The following is a 22,559-nucleotide window of genomic DNA, read 5'->3' on the forward strand; positions in this document are numbered from 1 at the left end:
GAGGGGGACAGAGAAAGAACAGGATGGGGAACTGGAAGAAAACATGCAAATGAAGACCTGGGTCTTGTGAGCTGCTGATGGTCCGTGGGCGCGGTCTCCACAGACCGAAAAGAGACTCCTCAACCAACTTTGGTTTCGCCTCCTGTATCTCTTAAGAATGTATCAACGGGACGCAAGCTGTGAATCATTATTTCAGTCAAACTATTAACTGATCCTTTATGGTTAGGATTTAAATATGTACTCCGTGAGTACAGCAACTACATCACACACAGGAACAAATGAGTATGTAACGGACTAGTGTGCCCTTTATATTAAAAAGTAAGTAAACAATTAAGAAGGGAATATATTGTAAGGTAAATATTAGCTTTGTGAGCGGAAGATAGCGAACGCTGACTCAACACACAGCTCTAGATCAAACAGGTCTGCTAGAAACCACATCAGTGTAACTGGTCACCCTTTATTTATCAGGTCAAAATAATGTACTCCCCTCCCCCCCTCTCTATTTTTTATTATTTTCACTCTGCCAGGACGACATTGTGAATATCAAAAAGTTAAACAAACGAAATGTTTTATCATAGTGGATTCTGAAACCAACCCTGCTATCTGATAAAGGGCATCTGTCTGTGTCCCATGTCCCCCCCCCCCAAAAAAAGATGAACATTGTCTGTGACAAACAGAAGGTAAGACGGGCCGACAGTCCAGATGACCCTGCAACAAGTGGAGGTTTACTCAGATAAGACAACTGAGCCCTCAGCTGCTGAAGCCTAAGCCCTCCCCTTTGTCTGTGTTACTTGGGGGGCCGATGGTGAAGTGACCGTAATCAGAGGTCACGACCCCTGAACCTGCACCGCCTCGTCAGACCTTTTTTTTCTTTCCTTCGGCCTGACAGAAAGCACATGTTTAGCGGCGGCTCCATTTGTCCTGTTGGGTTTGAAGGCAGAGAGCCGTTTAATCTGATCGGCTGTCAATCACAGAATATGGAGCACTATTCCTTCATCTCCCAGCATTGAAACAGTGTAAACTGACAGCTACAATATCCATCGAGCTGAATCAGCAACCAATCTGCAGTGAGGAGCATTCGTGGTCTGACAGTAACGCACTAGTAACTCAGAAGTAGCGCTGGTGGAAGTCCCACTAGTATTGCAGCGCATTAGTATAGTGAGTCCATTGAAGTCTTTGACGTCACACAAGTGGTGTGTTCTCTAACGTGGCACAAGGGCACCATTTTTTAACTTTCCTCCTTGCAGCTCTTAGCTCATATTCATTCCCGATGTCTCCTCAGTGCTGATTCCTCACATTCACCTGATCCAATACACACACTAACTCATACAAACAAACAGTTCCTCACTGCAACCCAAGATGTGATTTAATAAGGTTCTGCTGAAGTGGATGGCAGCGTGTTTGTGATTTTGCAAACATCACATGAGAATCGGAGACAGAGAGAGACACTGTGGGTCCTTGTCCTGCTGCATAACAGAGGTGCTGGAACTAATTCAACAGTGTTGAAGATAAGGAAGAAGTCAAGTTTAAATTTGAACATACAGGCTTATAAATGTGATTATTTCTATTTAAAGTGGCAGGACTGTTTGGATTAATGTTGTGGACCATCTTTGGGGAAACGGGAAGAGAATCATGCTGCAATGCTTTAGGTTCTTGGATTTCTCTAAATCTACTTACACCTTCATCACAATATGGAGAATAAATTTGTCATATGTTTGAAACGATTAAATCTCCATTTAAGAGTAGCATCAGGTGAATATGCTGCAAAAGAAAAATATAAATCTATCTCATAATGTATTGTGCAGAAAAAAAGGAGGTGCATAGAAATCTTGCAGAATGGGATGTTAACGTGACGACAAGCCCACAAAAACATTCCCCAAGAACCTTTGAGCACACTGGTGAGTTGCACTTTGTCAAAGCTGTTCATGGAAGATGAAGCAGATGTTACTTTGATACACAAGTAACCCAAGACGAGGAGGGGGGGGTGAGGCAGTTTGTGTGCCGTATAATAGGTGCAAGAAAACTTTGTGTGAAACTTGGCATTAACACTGCGGGGGGGGGGGGGGGGGGGGAGAAGTCGGCCATTGCATGAAAGGTCCGCGGTTTGTGCGTGTGATCAATGTCCTGTTTGAATGATAGAAGGGGGACTGCATGTGCTAGTGCCAGTGAAAATGCATGCTTCTTCACAGGTTATGGATGTGTTGTTGTGTGTATATGGATGTGTCACCTGTCCAAAATGTAACAGGAGTATGTCTCTGTTGAAAGAAGCATCTTAACACCGTATCAAAAGGCAGAGCAAACCCAATACACCTCCGAGCTCCTCTGTCTACATCTAGGTATCCGTCTTTTCCTGTTAAAAGACGAGGCCTGGAGGTGTTGGGAGACATCACACAAAGCTTCAATCCGCACGCCTTAGTCTGTGCCTTTGAAATATTTACAGAGGCCTCAGCCGCTCCGCCCACATGAGCCAAGTGTGAGGTGTGTTATTCGCTTCGTCTGGGATAATCAATGTGCGCTTATATATAAGATAACGCTAAATAAGTGCATTCCACAAACATATTTACCCCTAAAACCTGGTGAGAGAAAAGTACTGTCCGAGCAACAGAAGCTGTCATGAGGTTGTAAGGTGACACCTGTGATAAGTGCAGTTGTGACTGACACATTGGGGGAAAGGGGCGGGAGGAGTAAAATTATTCCAAAGGTTTTCCTCTGTCCGAGTGCCAGCAAATATTCAGGTGACTGAGTGCCCACGAGCAAGACATTAAATATGCTTTGCGCCTAACAAAAAGATATGCTTCATGCCAACAGTAGACAACCTCTATTCTGCAAAGTGAAAGCTAAAGACCAAAAAAGACTGGAGGGACTACAGCTATGCTTACAGGTGTTGGGGGAGGGATGTTTAGCTGGTTTGCTTTCCAAGTTTATTTGTTCATAAACCAAAGTATGGGATGAATCAAAAGTTTTAAACACAGATGTGTGTACCAAATGGTGGGAAAACAACCTTTGGATATTAAAAGGTTTTGTAATTAGACTTGTAGTATTGCTCTATGTCATGCTGCCACTTTCTGTAAATCTAGCTATGCAGGACCTATAGATGCATTGACACCACCTGTAATACATGCACAATTACAACTTAATCAGAAAGATAACATTTGGAGAAAGTGAAGTGCTGTTCAACCGATACGACTCAAAGGGGCAAATATTTGAGTGACATCGGCAAGTTCCCACACACACAAGCTATTAATTAAACTACTGTCTCGATTACGCCTGCCACCAGCTCCTTCTCTAGCTGTTGCTAACACCTTTGTGAACACAATTTGGCATGAAGTTGCTCTGTGAATGGCAAAGCCAGCCTTCAGTGTCTCAGGGTCAGTGTCAAGAACAAAATCAAGTTCGTGAGGAAGGGCGATTATGAAATGGTGTCAGTTTTCAGGAAATGTCTTGACAAAAATATTTTAACATTCTCTAGTCCAATCAAGAGATTTCAACATTTCGTAAATGAACGTGTACCTTTTTTTCCGCTCCTCTCACAACCTTTTATTGGATTTCTCGCTGAGAGTTAGATGGGAAGAAGGACACCACTCTTACATTGAAACGCTAAATATGAAGGTAGAGCCGACAGTTAGCTTAGTTCGGCCCTGTAACAAAATACAGGAACAATCAACTCTGAAGTTTACTTTATCATGCAAACAAGTTGTTGAACCTCTTTAACTTTTCAGATCATCAGTGATACATACATACCTTTTGCTTTTAAAGTAATGTCCCCATAAGTATTTCAGTGCACATTACGATACAACAACAATAACATACAATTCTCAGCTGCTGATTGTTTTCTGCAACAGATTAAATAATGATCTTAAGTCTTTGATGTTCCTAACTTGTGTTTTTTAAGTTTTTTAAGTGTACCGAATTCACAGGCCTAACCTCCTCAGCCCGGGTGTCAATCACTGTTTGGGTCCCTGATGAAGAACCCTTTGCTTCCTCTGGCAGCAAAGCCTGGCACCTCAGGCCTAAGTCTGGTTTCTAAAAGTCAAATATGCAGCTGAAGGGAAAACTGTCATCGAGAAAGGACTCTGAAATGCTCCATGTGTTGAAACAGTCTACTTGACCTCAGCTCTCATGTTCACAACATAAGTAGATCCAGTATATCAGTAAACCATCTGACCTTCTGGCATGCAACCTACACAGGACTGCTATTTGAACGCTCACATCTAAATGTATCTACGTTGCTGTGACCTCAAGTAAATGTCATGTGATTTCCATGTGATTGTTGCCACAACTAAAGAAGTCATCTTTAGGCTTCACTGTCAGTGCATCCTACAACATTGCAAACAGGCAAACAGTGAATTGAGGCCTCATCCGTCTCCCGCAAATCTCCTCTAATTGTTCCTTCTTCTCCTTCACTGTCTCACCTGTCATTCATTCTTGATAGATAGGACTGTACGCACCCTCGCTCTGCACCTCACCGCCACTTAACATTCCTGCAACTGGTCACCAGGCATGGCGACGCATGTCCCACTTGGGACCCACAACACTGTCTCTGTCTGCTCGGTGAGCGGGACAAAGGGGAGTACTGTGTCGTTTGAGTGAGACGGAATGAAAAGGAAAGGGACTGAGAGAGGTGTGTCGAGTTACAATCAAGTACGACCCCTCCACCCCCCGAAACCTGTTGGAGTTTGAGTGGGGAAATCACTGTCTGCAGCATGTAAACGAGAGATAACCCTGCCTGTGTGGGTGAGAGAGAGGCAGAGGGGGGAAAGGACGGTGTGTGGCGTATGTGCGGCAAACCAGAAGAAAACATATACATTAAAGCAGCATTTATGCACTCAGATTGTACGGAAACATAATCCTACGTATAATTCCACATCACAAATACAGCCTTCCTCTGAATGCCGCCGCTTCTACTATTTTTCATCCCGGACACTAAACATGGGTGTTTGCAAACAAACAACCCCCCGCAGCATGCACACTTGCATGAAGACCCGTCGCTTCCCAGCCCGAGTGACGAGGAACAAGCACCCTGATCAGGGAGATTTCCTGCTAGAAGCAAAACACGGATCTTAATAAAAGCAGCACATGAATTAAAAGCATGGGAGGAAAGATGGCTTCAGTAGCTTAAGATGGACAGATTGAGCAAATGCCAAACAGACACTGACAGGAATGTTAAAACTACCTTCTATCTCCAGCAATAAAATCCCACTATCACCTCTTCCTTCTCACCTGTAGTGGCGGCAACGTCAGACAACCATGGATCCTTAATACACCACTCCTCTCTCTAGCCTGTAATTGAGTGTTCAGATATCAGTGGAGTGACCGCTCCTGATCCCCCCCCCCGGTATTTACACTTCAAACTCCAGTCTCTATCCTGGAGGCACACACGCACACCCAAACATTAGAGCCCGCGGAGGATGTTGCGGCATTAAGCATGAATGTGACACGAGAGACCGGTTATTACACCTGCACAAGTTCTCTGCGCCGTCTCAGGCTGTGCATGCGTGCAAAAGAGATATATAGGGACACCGAGGCAGACAAGCACGTGGATAGACAGGCATAGCCAAAAGGACGGTAATCTAATAAATGTCTGTGAACACAGATAAATTTAGCGCCGACAACCACGCGGCCTCACAGCAACGCTCTCCAGGCACATGCTAAAGCAACGGGCGCATTCTTTGGAAATTATGCAGAGACAAAGCAAGACTAAGAAGACACGGGGAAGACAATGAGGCAGAGCCTGAGAGGAAAGAGCCGGGAGATAGGAGAAGACACAGAAGGGAATGTGGACAGGGGCCCAGCTTAAAAGCAGGAGTGTGCGATATCTTAGGAATGAATGCAATATCAGTTACTGAGAGTGCCAAGCCTGGGAATGGCAGCATATCTCACGCACATACTGCAGAAAAAAACATATGAGCTGCTGAAGACAAGACTGAAGCACACAGGCTCCATCGATGCAGACTGCAGCTGTTGGCGACTTATTGTCATTGTTTTTTTATTTTTACTACTTTAAGCAGCTTTTGGGTACTTGCATCTCAGAGCCACATAGGGAAGACTTCTCTTCCTCAATCCTCCTCATTACTACACGCCCCAAAACGCCTCTTCTTTGCACGTCCATCAAGTTGGGAGGTCACAAGTCATGCGTAGCACAGTTAAGGGTCATTTCTCACCACTGAGCTTGTGTGTGTGTGTGTGTGTGTGTGTGTGTGTGTGTGTGTGTGTAAAACCCCATGTCCTACTTTGATCCCACAGGTGAGAGGTCACATGTGTCATCACCGACACGCCTGCGCTCAAGTGAGGAGACGCTTTTCGCTTGTCTGAACACCAAACACTTGACAATTACACGGGGAAAAGACAGAAGAAAACAGGACAGAGGTCTGACAGGAGGATGTTTACACCTTGACTCACAGCAGGAGTCATTTGCCCGTCCCAAAGTGAATTCTTGTCAAATAATTACCAAAAATATGCGAAAGACAAGGGATGGATGCGGAGCAGAGTACGATTACATGCCGGATCAGGTGATGATAGTGTGGCAAGAGAAAATGAATGAAAAGCCACAATGCATGCAGAGGGCAACGCATTACGCCCAATACTCCACCGTGTATTCCACAACAGAAGCTAGGCCTCACAAGGAAGGAATCTTCACTTGACTTATAAATAAAGTGGTTTTCACAGGAATGTTTTAAAGTGGAAGGTCAGTGAGTACACGCATAAAATAGGCACAAAAAGTAAAGCTCTTGTGTCACAGTAGGAATCTAATTATGTGTATTAAGGGAGGAAGGGGGAGGCAGAGCAACTGTATGTTGAAGGGGGTGAGTGGGCGAGAACAGAAATGTTAAAAAGCTGAGCTATGCAACTACTCGAACGGGATTAAGAGCCAACCCAAAGGCATTGAAGCTCAGTGAAAAAAATCCCCATGGGGGAAACAAAGGGGAAGGGGGGGCGGGAACCCGATTAGTGTGTGTGCGTGTAGCAGCATGCCATCCCGATAACAGAGTGTAAGGAAAAAGATCAGAGCAGAGGTGGAAAAAGACGCTCTAGCATCAGTCATGTGGAAATCTGCTATGCTGCATTACCGAATGATACAACAGAACTCCACCTATACCCATGTGGTGCAAGCTTTAACTTTGGCTGGTGTGAGAGTCTAGCTGTGTAGCAACTACAATAACAAATAGGTGAAATGGTTATCTTGTGTACCACTGCAGGCTCATTGGGATTTGTAATAAACCCGGACCTGTCACTGACTTAATGCGACTCAGTGACAGCATGAAAGTTTTAGGTAGAAATGAGAACTATGCTGAAATACTGTACAAACTTTTTTATAGATACGCTACTAGAAAAGAGAGAGAGGTGTTAAGTCAAACCTGACTAGATTATAGCTCTTAGAATTGATAACACACAGCCCTTTGCCATTGCGCCACTGAGCTGTCGTCTCTCTCTCTCTCTCTCTCTCACACACACACACACACACACACACACACAGGAAGAGCGAACAAGGACAGATAATGTTGTGGCTAGGAGAGTGTGTAAAGCGAGTTCATCTCAGGAGAGTTATCAGGGCATTCTTAAGTTTCAGTAACATCCTCTGGCCTTCTGTTCGCCACAATAAAAGAACCTGCGCACATGGACAGATTTGGAGAGGAGCCTTGATTTGGAGGATGTAAGTGGAATAATCTCCTCCGCAGCTAAGATGTTCACTATGAATTGATGAGCAATATAGTCACTGTTCAGTAGGTAGGCAAGACGGAGCTAATGCAATCTGATCAATCTTGTCACTTATGGGCAGAGGATGTTGATGCTGATGTCTGGCGATGAGTTGACTACTGTAAAGTCCATATGTATACACAATAGGCATGCATAGATATTTTAGTATTAGGAACAGGTTTAACTAGGTTCCTACATGGGCCAGTGAAAGATAAAGGATAACAACAGCCATGCAATAAAACTAAATATGTCATAAGAGAACATGGGAAACCATTTGAGCCGGAGGCACAATCAGAGGCTTGTCCCTCGTGTTAGAGTGCTGTTAGCTCACCAATCCCCTCAGGCCTTCCTCTCCGAAGACCCCAGGGTCGAAAGGTCAGGACTCCATCGGTAATGGTAACCAAACACTTGACATCACCAAAAAAAGGAGGGAGCTTGGACTATGTGCATGTGTTTAGTTATACAAGAACACATGCTTGCATATATTTGTGTGCGTGTGCACATGGGTACAAGTAAAGAAGGAGCCCAATTCCCTTTGGGACCATTTAGATGTTACCGTTGTCTGGGATACGGCAAGAGCTGTCAGCTGTTTTCGACAAACGGGAATGCAGGGGTAGTGAATGAGGACTGCAAGGCCCGTGACTATTGTGGTCAGTTGCTGCCTCCTCGGATGCTCCACAGGTCGTCTATAACCGCCATAAAGCACTTAGAAAAGGACAGTCTGTCTTTTGTCCGAAAGAAGGGCACAAGTCCTTTAAGAAAATCCCTGTTGAGAAGAAAGGGGGTGACATCTGGGGGAAGCCTTCCACTGCCTGATGAACCATGTATAACAATGCCGGTTTAAGTCAGGCTCAAGAGCTACCAGAAATAAAAAAAGAAATTCAAAAATAATCAAAGAAAAATATGAAAGTTCTGATAATTATTTCTTGCAGTCAAAATAAACGAGATTGTACAGTTAAAATAACCAAAAACATTTAGATCATATACTGTAAATGTAGGATTGCCCCAGTATATCATGGTACTTAGGACCTCATTTACATTCCTACTGTATGTGTGATAGAATTGCCTGCCTCAGAGAGAGGGGTGAGCTGAGGGGATCTGGCTGCAGGCCATTTGCATACGTCAGGACTTAATGTGCTTTAGGAGATCAACTGAGAGAGAGAGAGACAGAGCGAGAGAACAAGATAGAAAGAAAAAAAGATAGAAAGAAGGTTGAGCCACCAGTTGTCATAAGGTGACAGAGTTGTTATTCTTTCAGGGTATTAAAGTCAGCCTGATTAATGTCCCTGCAGTTTCTTGCCACATGTCTGTGTGTGTGTGTGTGTGTGTGTGTGTGTGTGTGTGTGTGTGTGCGCTTGACCGTAACAGTTACCCTACCTGTTTAGGTGTAAATGTCCAGTGTTTGCATGCGTCTAATATTTAACTTGAAAGAACAAAGTCTATCTCTATAGTACGGGGAGGGGGAAAAGCTTTGGGCATTTTTTCTTCTTTTTCCTGCATGACCTAGTTATACTAACACACAACAATCATTCAAATGTAAGCCCATATGACAGACAGTCTCAGCCCAAAACCAAACTCTGCATCAAAGGCTCAGAAATTGCAGTTTGTGTGAGAAACATTGTGGTAAGGTAAAATCTTTTCACAAGATGCTCATAACTTTCCCTGCAGTGCACCTACACCGGGCTTTCAGCCACGTCAAAGAGTTCAGCTTGTATGCTCTACAGGAGGGAAATAATGTGTGCGCTTTGGCCTGCCATGTATGCACGTGTGTGCTCAAACTTGGGTAAGAAACATAGATCTGCAACAACAAAGGGCCCGAGTTATCGAGGTGCCCTGCCAACAGCACCTTTTTATTACCTAAACCAACCACTTGAAAACTATATTCATCACCCAAATGGCACAAAAGCAGAACAACCGGTATCCACTTAGAGCCTGCAGCAAACACTCAACAAACGCCACAGCTGAAACCTGCTCTCGGTCGCTATTCAGCAGCATACGCTGTACTCTGTAGTGATGATACTGCCTCGTGTCACATGTAACTGACATTGAAAGAGACCATCTCCTCAAAAAATAAAAAGGTAAGGTGAGAGGACGAAGAAAAGTTCAGGGTGTTTTTCTTACCTGAGACGGAAATGGTCATGGGTGCCTCCAGGGTCCTGTCGTTATCCAGGTCCCTGCTCAACCTCAAGTCCCCGGTGTTCTCGTTCAACAGCAACAGATTGAGCTCATTTCCCGACTCAAACTTGTACCGCAGTTTATCAGACACATCCGGGTCATGAGCTGGAACCTTTCCTATTATTCCTGATGGGAAACTGTTGGACTTGTTAGTGATGTAGTTGTTGAAGATAATCTCAAAGTCCTGCAGCACCGGCATATTGTCATTCATATCGACGAGGCGGATGTGCACAGTGGCCCGGCTCACTAGTGGAGCTGAGGTGGCCTGGACCACCAAGACGTATTCTGTTTGAACCTCATAATCCAAGTCGGTGAGTGCAGTGAGGTCGCCATTAAAAATGTCTAGCTGGAACACTTCCGGAAAATTCCCTTCTACAATCTGGTACATGATCTGAGCATTGGTGCCCTCGTCGGGGTCAGTGGCACTGATCCGAGCCACGACAGACCCCACCTGGCTGTTCTCCTCCACGTCGATGAACAGCTCGTCCTTCTCAAACACTGGGGCATTGTCATTTATGTCTTGAACCACCACGTGGATCGGAACAGCAGCTTTCAGAGGGGGGACTCCCCGATCCACAGCATAGGCCTTCAGATTGTAAACCGGGACATTCTCTCGGTCCAGTTTGCGAGCTGTTCTGATGATACCGGAGTATGGCTCGATAAAGAAATCCCCCTCTCCGTCATCGCCACCCGTAAATGTATAGCTCACCCTGCCATTTGAGCCAGAGTCTCTATCCGAAGCAGATATCTGGAGAACGCTGGTGTAGACAGGTGCGTCTTCAAATACGGTCCCCTGGTACCTGTCCCGTAGGAACTGGGGAGTGTTATCGTTGGCATCGACGATGATAATCTCCACGTAGGTGGTATCAGATTTCTGAGGGATGCCATTGTCTCTGGCAATGATGGCTAACGTGTAGGATGCCTGGTCTTCATAATCAATCTCCATTTGTGTTGTGATGGTCCCTGTATCTGGGTCAATTTTGAACTGGGGGACGTTGTCCTCCATCAAGTATGTGATGCGAGCATTTTCCCCCGTGTCCTCATCCGTTGCTATGATCATCACAACAGTGGCGCCCACTGACTTTTCTTCGCTGAGCATCACCTGATAGTTGGCACTTTGGAAGACGGGCCGGTGTGTGTTGGCGTCTGTCACGTTGATGAACACCTGAGCGGTGTCGTAGCGCGTCCCATCGCTGGCGGTGACTGTCAGGACATACTGGCGTTCCTGCTTGTAGTCCAAGGGGAGGGCCAAGGTGATGAGACCGCCGCCGCTCTGGCTGGTGATGGCGAAGCGGTTCCTGGTGTTGCCGCTGGAGATCTGATAGGTTACCACGCTGTTGATGTCCCTATCCACGGCCGTCATTGTCAGCACGCTGGTACCCACGACAGCATCCTCATTGATCTTCAGCGAGTAGACCTTCTCTGTAAAGGTGGGCACGTTGTCATTCACATCAAGCACCGTGATGCTAACGCTGGCTGAGGAGGACATCACAGGTATCCCGTGATCCCTCGCCTCTACGCCAAAGGTGTAGAAGTCTGTAGTCTCTCTGTCGAGCTCTTCACTCACAGTGACCCAGCCTGTGCTGTTGTTGATTGTGAACGGAAAACCAGGCGCGGTGTCAGTTAGCCGGTACTCCAAAAGGGCGTTGTCCCCAGAGTCACCATCAATTGCTTGAATGTGGATAACAGAGTAACCGATGGCCACATTTTCTAACACAGTAGCCTGAAAAGGTGTGCTGACAAACATGGGGGCATTGTCGTTCACGTCCACCACTTGCACCACCACCATGCCCGTGCCGTTTATTAGAGGAGGCCTGCCCCCGTCGTGAGCCTTAATCCGCAAATTGTACTCTCGAATCTTCTCGTAGTCCAGAGGATTGATGATATCGATCACACCAGTGGGCGAGTGGATGTAGAACTTTCCGTAGATATTGCCACTGATGATGCTGTAATGAACTTTGGCGTTGTTCCCCTCATCTTTGTCTGTAGCTTCCACCTGGATGACTTTGGTGTTGACTGACACGTTCTCTGGGATCTTTACAACGTACCTCTTTTTGGTAAACTGTGGATAGTTGTCATTCTCGTCCTCCACAGAGATCTTGACAGTGGCGGTGGCACTGCGGGGGCCGGGGTCTTTGCCCTGGTCGTTGGCCTCAACAATCAGCTGGTACTTGGCCTGGGTCTCCCTGTCAGGCCGCTCTCTGATCCTCACCAGGCCGTTCCGGGGGTCAATTTCAAACACAGAGTTAACCCCGTCACCGTTGACGAGTTTGTAAATCATGTTAGCGTTGGACGGAGCGTCTCCATCAGTGGCTCGGATCGTCATCACTTCAAAACCTGTTTCTACATTCTCCCGAATGCTGACGCGGTATTCAGTTTGCTCAAAAACTGGGCTGTGATCGTTGGTGTCACTCACAGTGATGGTGAGGAAAGAAGTGGCAGATCTTTTGGGGGAGCCGTTGTCCATTACAATAACTTTGAAAACATGAGTGTCTTTGACCTCCCTGTCTAGTGACTGCACGGTTGTTATGCTCCCTGTCTGAGAGTCTATGTTGAAAAAGTCATTGGACCTTACGTCAAACAAGGCTTCCATGCTGTACTCCAGCCTGCCGCCCTCTCCATCATCCGGGTCCGTGGCTTTCAGGGTGATGACCCGCGTACCGGGCGGCTCATTCTCTGGCACGGACACCTGGTAGTTGGGGAGCTGGAACTGGGGAGCCGCGTTTACCTGTCGCTTCCCCCTGCGGATCAGTTGGTCAGAGTTCCTCCGGATGCTTTCTGAGACGGATCCATGTTGTTTGGGCACTTCTACGATCGTCAGACTCAGCAGCACAGAGAACCGGCTGCCCGCAGAGCCAAGCAGCGCGCAGTGCAAACTCACCTCGGGCTGCGCTCGGTGCCCCATACACAAGTTGCTGGTCATGATCAGATGCCCATGCCTGAACACGGCACTCAAGTCTTTTCCGACACACGCGCTTTCCAAAAACGCAATGTCGCGGGTGAAGGAGGGCAAAAGTTCTGTTACATTTAAAAGCAGTTTACCTGCCGTTAAGCAGGAAGTTGCCTCCAGTTCTGTGAGGTGTTTGATGTGAATGTCTGGCTTACCTGGCCGTCTCTTTCTCTTGTATTTAATAAAACAGTCCTGTCCGTGGACAAACACATTGAACCGTGTCAGAATAACGTCCCCAGACGCCAAGGAACCAGTTCTGAAGTAAACAGGCGCTGGGTTCCTCGCTGTGTGCGCGCACTGAACTCTGTGGGACAGACGGACGACTCCGCCGTGTCTCTCGACTTGGAAAAAGCTCTGGATGAATTTTGGGGATAAAGTCCTGTCAAGTTTAAATGTCCACCCAGGTCCAAGCGACAGGTTTGCCAAAAGGGCTCCGGGCTGTAAGGTATCCGAAAGGTGTATCTCCAAACATCCCACCAGCGGCACGTTGAACAGGACACAGACCCAAATCCAGCACATCGGTAGCTCCATGCTTGTAGACCTGGCAAAATCCCATTCAACTTCACCGAAACTTCTACGCAAAAAACATTAACTCGCCTTCTGCCAACACCGCGTTTTGCTTTTACCCCTCATCGTGAAGTTTTAACGCGGAAAAAGTCGCTTGGTGTCCATAGCATCGGCGCGCAGCAGCTGCGTTAACCCACACGGAGTTTAAAATGAGTACAAAATGGCTCCGTGGCTCTCCTCCGCCTCCTCCTCCTCTTCTCCTCGGAGGTTTATTACCATAAACCTGCTGCGTTCCCCCTCTGGGACGCTTTCGTGGAGGGGGGAGGCTTTTTTTTCTTATGGAGATTTACAAAGTGGATCTGACCGGGTGACCAGTGCGCGCAAGTGCATTCTTATCACAATAGGGTGAGAGGTGGCTAAAATTCCTGATGCGTGTTGTGTGTGAGATTGAAGCAGCTGTAAGAAGTGATGGTGCACGAAAAGAAACGTGAACAGCTGGTGAACTAAGACTTCACTGTCCAACATTTTGAAAATGATGTTGACATGTCCCACGACTCCAATGAACTGCTACTCATGTGTTGATGTACAAAAAAACAGGCGTACACAGTTCAACTGTTTACATACCAGAACAATAAAAAATGCTTCTCAGTCAAATAAATACAAGCGTTATAGCTTGATCAATTAAAACATATTTAATTATTGCCTTTGTTAAATACTTCATTTTGAAAATGTTGGGAGGTCATCACACAGAAAGTTAGTTTTAGTTTTCTCAAAAAAATCTATAAAAATTAATGTTGTGTTATCACAATATGAGAATGACTCCCTTTTGACAGTTTGTATTTTTTCTCGACTTACATTATTTTGTTTTTGGAACTTGGAGATGCTAAGTTCTTTGTATTATAAACATGTTTGTGCCCCCCAACAAAAAAAACTGTTTTAAGATAACAGATGACATGACATGTTCCCAAAAACAATTAGGGAAAACAGAAAAATGATGAGGTCGAATAAGTAGACTTAAGTGTCATTATGATTCAGAGGAACATGCAGTATGTTGACCTAAACAAAACGAGAACAACAGGTCCACTCCGCCGGTGATCTGATACAACAGCGCCCCCTTGGGGGTCAGTAATGGTCAGAACGCCAATGCACAACTGCCAAGTGTCTTTTTCAAGTATGAATCAATTATCGGGGGAATATTTAGTTATACTGGCCAGTGACTAACTTAGAAGGTTAGTTCACTACCTGGTAAATTTGTAGTTTAGGAATAACGTTTGAAGAGAAAAGGCACCCAAAATACATGACAGTGTAATAAAAGTTAGTAGAAAGCTGAAGTGAACGCTATGATTGTCGTAAAACAATCAACAGTTCCCAAAAATGGGGTCAAATAATAAATAGCATTGTTTGTATCGAATCCTATTTGGTTTTCACTTCTTTTGTAGTAAAGTATTAACACATTTTTATCAATAAACAAACGAAACGAAAAGAAAGCATCTTGCTTCCTGATTCTTGACATAAACTCTTTATATTAAAGTTTAAGTATGTGAATTGTTTCACATCTTCTGAAATGTTAATGCGTTAATAACCGTTTTTGAAAAGTAAGCTTGACACTGGTTTCCATCACAATAACTCTTTTCCCAAAGGGAACCGCAATTGTAGCGATTGAAATAACAGAACATATTCAACACCCAATAAAGTATTAAGTACATGAACCTCCATCAGTTTCATTTTGCCTTTAATAATATTATGCCAAGTTGCAGGTCTCTGCAATGCACGGCAAACACATCTAATGACATCATGAATGTAATACGGAGAATTAGCAGCAGATAAATAGAGGCAACGCATCATGTTTGATACGCGAGTGATCAAACGTGAAAAAACGTTTTTAAAATGTTACATTTAAATTATCGCATCTCATCTCTACACCAAAAGCAGACATGGTTTATCTGAGCAGCTGGCAGAATACGGTTTTGTCCTCATTTTTTTAATACCTTAAAGTTTCTGAAGACAGTCACCAGTTTAGAGTCTCTTAGAAGGCCGCTGCGTCACAGTTGAACCTCATGAACAACTTGCTCTCCGTAGAAAACCACGCGGGCCTCGGGCCCACCACGGACGGGCTGCCAGGTCGTCTCAGCTGGCTGGTTCAGGGGTCGGTTGCTCCTCGTGGGGTGCGGCTGTCACCAAGCGCTCTCTGCCTCGCTGCAGTGTGAATTCACTGGGCCCTAGCTGCACGATCTTCCCACTACCCAGACACTCGTCTCCTTTGTACAGCACAGCAAACTGGGGGAAGCAATGTTAAAAGAGGCAAAAAAAAGGAGTGCATTATAACTGGCAGGCCTAAGCAGTTACGCTCTAGTCTTTAACATAGGTGCGTTACCTGTCCAGGTGTTAGAGCTCTGATTGGCTGGGAGAGTGTGATCCACACTGATCCGTTCATGTTCAGCGTAACTGTGCAGGGAGCTAGAAAGCAGTGAAAAAAAAAAATCCAAGTATTTTTTGTTTTGTTGAGTAAACACTCTTCCATCACTGTGCATACGCTAACGATGCAAAAAACTCACTGAGAGGCATCTGGTGGATGAAGCGGAAATGACACTCCATCATCTGGGTCTTGATTAGTTCAGGAGGCGGGTCGATTGTTAGCCAGTGGAAGCGGTCCGTTCCAACAGTGTCACGGAAAAGAGCTGGGTGATTGGTAGTTGGAGCCTAATTTTTAAATAAAGTAACAGGAAAACAATGGTCAAGTTTGAAACAGTTTTGCATGCCTGATTAACCATGAAAAAAACTGAACTTGATGTAAATCCTAAATGTTGGTGAGCCTTTTATTTTTCTTGGTTTAACCCTTTAACAACGTAGACAAACCTTCTCACCACAAACACATCTCCAGTATCGGTGTCTTTGTCCACCACAAACCAGGGGTCTTTCTGCCCTCCAATTCTCGCCCTCTGGCCAAGGGTCAAAGTGAACCAGCCTGTATAAACAGACATACGAGAGCAAATGACCAGATAATTAGCAGGAAGTACACCGAGAGCTTTTAAGTTTGGAACACAATTTTTAAAAAGGACATCCACAAGGATAGATGAACCAATAATAAGTAATGTTTTTCAGCCTAACATATGACAAACGTGAGAGCCATTAGATTAGTACTGTTTGAAAATTATATATGGGTGATGGTGGCGCCATGGAGTAGCGTGGTGCGCTGGGAACCGCAAGGTTGGTGGTTCAAATTCCGGCTGCCCCATGTGCCACGTCGAAGCGTCTCTGAGCAAGACACCTAAACCTGCTCCCCAGGCTAAATGTAACACATGGGTTATAATGCAATGTAAGTCTCTTTGAATAAAAGCGTCAGTTAAATGACATGTAATGTAATATTAGTGACACTGCGGTTTTTCATTTTGTCAGCGGCTCACAGCTGGAGAACCTCAAACAGTGAACATGCCTTTGTGTGTTCCCATGACAGCCCCGTCCTCAATGGAGACAAGGTTCCCCGGTTTGGGTTCCAGATACTGGAAAGAGAACAAAGAAAAGAACAATAAAGCCATATTTGCACATCTGTTAGGTTGAAAAACTACTGGAGTTTTGAACTCATACCTCCAAAATGAAGTTTTCAAAGTTTCTTTCTCCAATGAAGCAGATGCCCATACTCTGAAAGATCAAGTTTACTGTTGGTAAACAACTTGATTTATTAATTTATTCATATGTGCGTGCGTCGCTACCTCTTTCTTCTTCAGCACGTGGTGAAACCCAGCCTCAGCAGCAATTTTTTTGACAAAGTCTTTGGTGAGTCCTGCCAGCGGGAACGTGGTGTGTCGCAAGGCCTCCTGGGAGATCTGACAGAGGAAGAAGGTTTGGTCTTTGAGGATATCTGCTCCTTTGTACAACCTCACCGCTGGGAAAATAAATAAACATTTTTCTTTAGATGGATTGACCGTAAAAGCTATTGCTGTGGTGAACTTTTACTTTCTGTCAAGCACTTACGATTTCTGATCTCAAATCGATCTCTGAAGAGAGTGGTTGGCGGCGCCAAATGAGTCTGCTGGAACACTTCTTCGTCTTCCTGTGACGTCCTGGCGTAGTGGCCTGTTGCCATGGCATCAGCCCCTAAGTCAGCAAAAGCAAAAACGCAAATGCTTGACATTGAAATCAGTTCAATCCCCTCATTTCTAACCACCCTCCACCATTTACCAGAAACAGTTGTCAAGTCGCTCGGAATGAGTTCATATCCGTGTGCGAACACATTATGATCACATACCCAGAGTGTCGATGGCGTACTTGTGGAAATGGTTGAATTTGATATGCCTGTTGCATAGTATATCTGGATTGGGCGTCCTGCCCCTTTCATACTCCTTCAAAAGTTTACTGAAAATGACAGAAGCATGAAACGTTTACATTAACGAGTTACACATTTTAAAAACGTGTATATTATTCATGCATGGCGGCCACAAATACCTAAAGACTTCATGCCAGTATTCTTTGACATAAGACACCTGATGGAAGGGGATGTCCAGGGCCTGGCACACTCTGTAGGCGTCCTCACAGTCCTTCTCTGTACTGCACACCCCACTCTCATCCAATGAGTCCCAGTTCTTCATAAAAACTCCCGTGACACTGTAACCTTTACGTGAAAGAAAGAAAAAACAAATAGCTGAAAGTCTGACTTTTTATTCCTCTAGAGAAAGCGGTTCCAACTGGTTAGCTGACCAGTTAACAATTAGCAGAGTCCGTGAAAGTGTCTGTGTGTGGCTGTGGGTGTCAGACATGACAGGTTCTTCCTACCTCTTTTCTTTAGTAACAAAGCGGCGACAGAGCTGTCGACGCCGCCGGACATGGCACACACCACGTGTCTAATGACACCCATGTTTTCAAAGGGCAGTCTTTTATTTTAAGAGGATTTTTCTTGCGTAACTAAGAAAAGTCTCCGTGGTCACTTTCTTGGGTAGCCATGTTTGTGGTCCATTTGATAATGACGTCCGACGAGAAACAAGTCTCAAACGGAAACAATATGTTGCCGGCCGGAGGAACCAAAAAAAGGTAACACTGTAAACGTCACGGATAAATCCAAACAAGTCAGACGGTAAGTGTGAATAAGCCTTGTGTACGAAACACAACGTTGTGGCTTTTATTTTGTAAAAATAAATTGCGTGCATTCGGTTATAAATCTGTGCGGGTGCTTGGATATCTAATAAAATAACTATTTGTGTTGTGGTTGAAGTGTTGCAGCAATAGTGCTAAACAGGGCCATGAACGGGAAATAAAAGTTAATAATCAGAAGAATATGTTTTGATGGGATTTATGTCCACAAGTTGCAATTAAGACTGCGTTTTTTCTGTAGGGAAAGATGAACAAACAGTAGCATGAAGCCAGCTTCATCTTCATCTCCAGACCGAACAGAATTTTTTAAGAGGAGACTTCATTTTTCAAAATTCAGGTCATATTAACGATGCGAAAAGCCAGCACGACATCAGCCAAAGCCCTGGAGGCCTCTTGTTCAGTGTCTTTGCTCATAGCCAAAACCAAGCAACTATTCCTTAAAGCCCAAGACCTGCTGGTTGAGACCAACCTGGACACTTAAAATGTACCTTTGTCAAAGAGATATATATCAATACTGGCGATTATTGATATTTCCCAACAAAGATGGGTGAAGTGTCAGCAGACTCCGTCACCCTGGACCTGCTGAGAGAAGCCTGGGAGACGGTGAGAAGCAGCCCCCTGGGTGTCATCAACACACCCATGATCCCCTGGTGCCAGACCACCCTGCCTCTTCACCTCCGCTGCAACATCCACATCAAACTGGAGAACATGCAGAGAACTGGTAGGACGAAACCACCTTGATTCTTCTTGCACATCCATGCCTCGGTCCACTGCTAAAGAACTGTCCTACATTTGATGGACAGGGTCATTTAAGATCAGAGGAGTGGCCAACCAGTTTTCCAGGAGACCTAAGGGGGGTCATTTTGTCACCATGTCGGCCGGGAACTATGGGAAATCTTTTGCGTACGCCTCTAAACACTACGGATCAAAGGGCAAGGTGGTGATGCCCGAAACGGCCCCTGTATCCAGATCCATCCTGATACAGGTCAGAGGTCATTGGCTGACTATCAGTCTGATTAATTGTAAACTGTTTTTCCGTACCAACCTGAAAAAGCCTAATTCCTTTGGTATCATTCCTGTCCTCAGAGTTTTGGGGTGGAGGTAGAACAGGTTCCCACATCCTGTCTGATGAGCGTGGTGAACCGCTGCGTTCGGGAAGAAGCCATGACCTTCCTGCACTCTTACGATGACCTGGATCTGATAGCAGGACACGCAAGGTACGCTCAAGGGCTGACGGTGGAATAAGGACAATTCAAACTTCTATTAGACCAAAGCCCAAACCCGTGTGTTTGTGTCCAGTCTGGGTTTAGAGGTGCTGGAGGTGATTCCCAAGCCAGATGTGGTGGTGGTGTGCTGTGGTGGTGGGGGTCTGCTGGCCGGTGTAGCCGCTGCAATCAAATTGTCAGGCTGTGGTGAGACCAGAATCTATGGTGTGGAACCAGATGGAGGTAAAACTAGCACACTAAACGGCATCATTTGCAGTTTTAGCTTAAGACCTCGAGCCATGTGGTCGTTTGCAGCAGCTTTGGTGAACTTTGGGCCTGTTGTGTTTCTGTTTAAACACAGCCTGCACCATGTACAGGAGTTTCATTGAGAAGAAGCCAGTTGGCATGGAGACCAAGAGCATCGCCACAGGACTCGCACCACCTTTTGCAGGTATCATGCAAGTTTTATCTCATTCTTTCTCTCTGTGGCTTTAAGTTAAAGATGCTTCAAATTTAGTCTCACCATTTCGAGGTAAAGACCCTTATAATTGATGCCAATAATGTGGCTCTGTCCCTTTCTTTGCATCCCAGGAACACTGCCCTTCGAGTTGTGTCAGCGTTACGTGGAGGGGATTGTCCTCATAAATGATGAAGAGATCAAGGCGGCTGTGTCCACCTTGTACAGGTCCGGCCTTGTGGTGGAGCCGTCGGGCTGCGCTGCGTTTGCTGCCATCGTAAACGACAAGATACCCGAGCTGGAGGGGAAGACCGTGGTGTGCATCCTTAGCGGAGGGAACATCGGAAAGGACGAACTTGTTAACTTCCCAGGATGACCAATGTACAGTAACGTAATGTGACTTTTGTTAACACATTGTGGGAAAAAAAGAAAACGCTTCAGAATAATTTCTGTGCCATTTTGTCTGTTAATTGAATAAGGGAACATATAAAGTTGATTAAATCAGCCTATAATTGACCATAATGGGACTTTTTTATATTTTCCAAACTCTTACTGTGCCTTTCAGGTACCACAATCTCAAGTAGATCAATAAACATTTCATCTCAGTGTCATTTTGTTGGTTCCAATGTTTGCAGCTGCAGTCTTATTAAATAATCATCTCAATCTCATGTAATGTACTCTGAATACAGAATATGTGAATGTTTCATTTCCTTCTGAGTGAGTGAAAGTAAAGAGAAAGGGGAAGAGCATTTTACATTTGGCTCCACAATTTAAGTGTCACTACACATGAGATTAAATGACAAGTCTTTCATAGGTTTAAAAAGAACAAAGCTGCATCCAAATGTTTTAGACAGGCAGCACATTTCATACGCCTGACTTCTTGGGTTGAGAGGGTTTGACTGAATGTCTCCAGAACTGGATGATATTTGGCCCAGAACATTTTAGATCAGACTTGCTGACATGAGACTAGTTTAACACTACCCCCCTCTCCCTCCCAACCCCTTTCTCCGCCCTGAAGATGTAAACCTTAGGGAAACAGAGAAATAATGAGTACAAAAAAAGTTTAGACGATGTGAGCACAAAGAAAGACAAGTAAAGTCAATCAAAAAAATATTTGAAAAATGAAGATTTCTTTGAGTTTGTGTTGAGACAAGGTTTTCATCTTCTGGGACAGAAGGAAATACATGAATTGAATACATATGAATGCAAATGTCATTAAAAAAAAAAAGTTTTTTAAAGTCCTTTTTCTTGTTGAAGCTACATGACGTCCTTTGTGGCCATCCTGCATACAACCGCATCCAGCAGAGTCCCACACTTCTCTTCCTGAGGGGGTATTTTATAGAGCTAAACAAAGACAAAACATGTGCTAGATTAAAAGATACGTTACTGAAATACATTTTAGATAAAACTTTCAACATGAACAGAAATCACATTTATCATATTTATCAAATTGGCATTCAGATTATTTATATATATATATATATATATATATATATATATATATATATATATATATATATATATATATATATATATTGAATATACAGTACACTGCTCGTGTGACTAAAAGACTGACTGACTAAAAAACAACCAAGAAAAAAAGCAGCGTTAGGTAGCATTATTCACATTGAATGAATGTAGGAAGAGAATAACCTTTCTGATTTTTGCATGGTCTGTCAGCGAGGAAACATCTTCTGCTGGAACCTGCCGTCCGCTCACCCTGGCTGTGATGTCTGACAACACCTGTGGCTCATCTTTGTCGTGAACCAGGACCACCAGGACGGAGTCATCTCCATCAGAGCTCCCAAACCTTTTGAACGCCTCTGAGATCTGTGTTATGGAAAAGCATACATAGATACAGGTATGATGCGTTCAACTACTTCAGGGGCCATCCACATCGAGTGGAATGAAAGATCCAGATGCCGTTTAAAGCAATAACAAGCATTTTCAAAATGGAATTCCATAACAATGTAAAGATAATAAGTTCGTTTTTGAGTACTAACATTATTAGTAGGGGACAGGTTGAAGATTATTTCTGAGAACAAACTCCTGGTCTTCATTTTGCCCAGTTTCTGTAAGGAAACAGCCTTGTTGGCGGCTACCAGCACCTGGAAAGGATTCACCAGCTGTGAATGGAAGAAACAGTTGGATAATGAATGAGGAGCACAACGTTTAACCGAACACTGCAATTCCCATTCGGTGTAAAGCATGGCGCCGTTTGGGAAATATTGCTGAAGCTGAATAAAAAACGTCTCACCATCGTCGGGTTAATCAGGGCACCCTTTATTTTACCCTCCACCGCACACTGTCTCAGCTCGGCAGCATTTTGGACGTCCTTGAAAAGCATCTGAGTCACACTGTACTCGGGAAAGAGCTCTAGTTCGCGTGTTGAATGCATGTCGGACAACAACTGCACCAACTACGAAGGAAAGTGTGGTTCACGTGAACGTCTGCACACGGGGGGAACCATAACACGGTGACACCG

General features: G+C 44.8%; 4 protein-coding genes across 9 annotated transcripts in view; 1 reads left to right on the top strand and 3 right to left on the bottom strand.

Moving 5' to 3' along the window:
- The window catches only part of celsr1a (cadherin EGF LAG seven-pass G-type receptor 1a), a 70,653-nt gene extending 57,101 nt beyond the window's left edge, over positions 1–13,552 (bottom strand). For 5 of the 6 annotated variants that reach the window (XM_037461569.2, XM_062560325.1, XM_062560323.1 and 2 more), the window contains exon 1: positions 9,817–13,551. In XM_037461569.2, the coding sequence (XP_037317466.2) occupies positions 9,817–13,351 (3,535 nt within the window). In that variant the 5' untranslated portion in view covers positions 13,352–13,551. Of the gene's footprint in view, positions 1–9,816 lie in introns of all 6 variants that reach the window. The other variant, XM_062560324.1, reaches the window with a different exon arrangement.
- A 452-nt stretch (positions 13,553–14,004) lies between these two features.
- On the bottom strand, positions 14,005–18,311 carry trmu (tRNA 5-methylaminomethyl-2-thiouridylate methyltransferase). Its single transcript, XM_037461210.2, has 11 exons — positions 18,098–18,311; positions 17,771–17,936; positions 17,574–17,680; positions 17,300–17,422; positions 17,038–17,210; positions 16,913–16,966; positions 16,761–16,827; positions 16,192–16,292; positions 15,883–16,027; positions 15,702–15,784; positions 14,005–15,604 (listed from the first exon to the last, which is right to left on the bottom strand). Exons 1-11 carry the CDS (start codon positions 18,177–18,179, stop codon positions 15,455–15,457), a joined length of 1,251 nt encoding a protein of 416 aa, XP_037317107.1. The 5' UTR covers positions 18,180–18,311; the 3' UTR covers positions 14,005–15,454.
- A 22-nt stretch (positions 18,312–18,333) lies between these two features.
- srr (serine racemase) lies at positions 18,334–20,498 on the top strand. Its single transcript, XM_037461212.2, has 7 exons — positions 18,334–18,395; positions 18,956–19,133; positions 19,216–19,397; positions 19,499–19,629; positions 19,712–19,860; positions 19,979–20,068; positions 20,209–20,498. Exons 2-7 carry the CDS (start codon positions 18,956–18,958, stop codon positions 20,448–20,450), a joined length of 972 nt encoding a protein of 323 aa, XP_037317109.2. The 5' UTR covers positions 18,334–18,395; the 3' UTR covers positions 20,451–20,498.
- Positions 20,499–20,566: 68 nt separating this feature from the next.
- Positions 20,567–22,558, bottom strand: tprkb (Tp53rk binding protein). Its single transcript, XM_037461213.2, has 4 exons — positions 22,332–22,558; positions 22,078–22,200; positions 21,728–21,904; positions 20,567–21,418 (listed from the first exon to the last, which is right to left on the bottom strand). The coding sequence occupies exons 1-4, from the start codon at positions 22,470–22,472 to the stop codon at positions 21,332–21,334; spliced, it is 528 nt and encodes a 175-aa protein (XP_037317110.1). The 5' UTR covers positions 22,473–22,558; the 3' UTR covers positions 20,567–21,331.
- Position 22,559: the final 1 nt, after the last annotated feature.

This window comes from Pungitius pungitius, chromosome 2 (assembly GCF_949316345.1).
Source record: "Pungitius pungitius chromosome 2, fPunPun2.1, whole genome shotgun sequence".
In the NCBI taxonomy this organism is placed as follows: domain Eukaryota; kingdom Metazoa; phylum Chordata; class Actinopteri; order Perciformes; family Gasterosteidae; genus Pungitius; species Pungitius pungitius.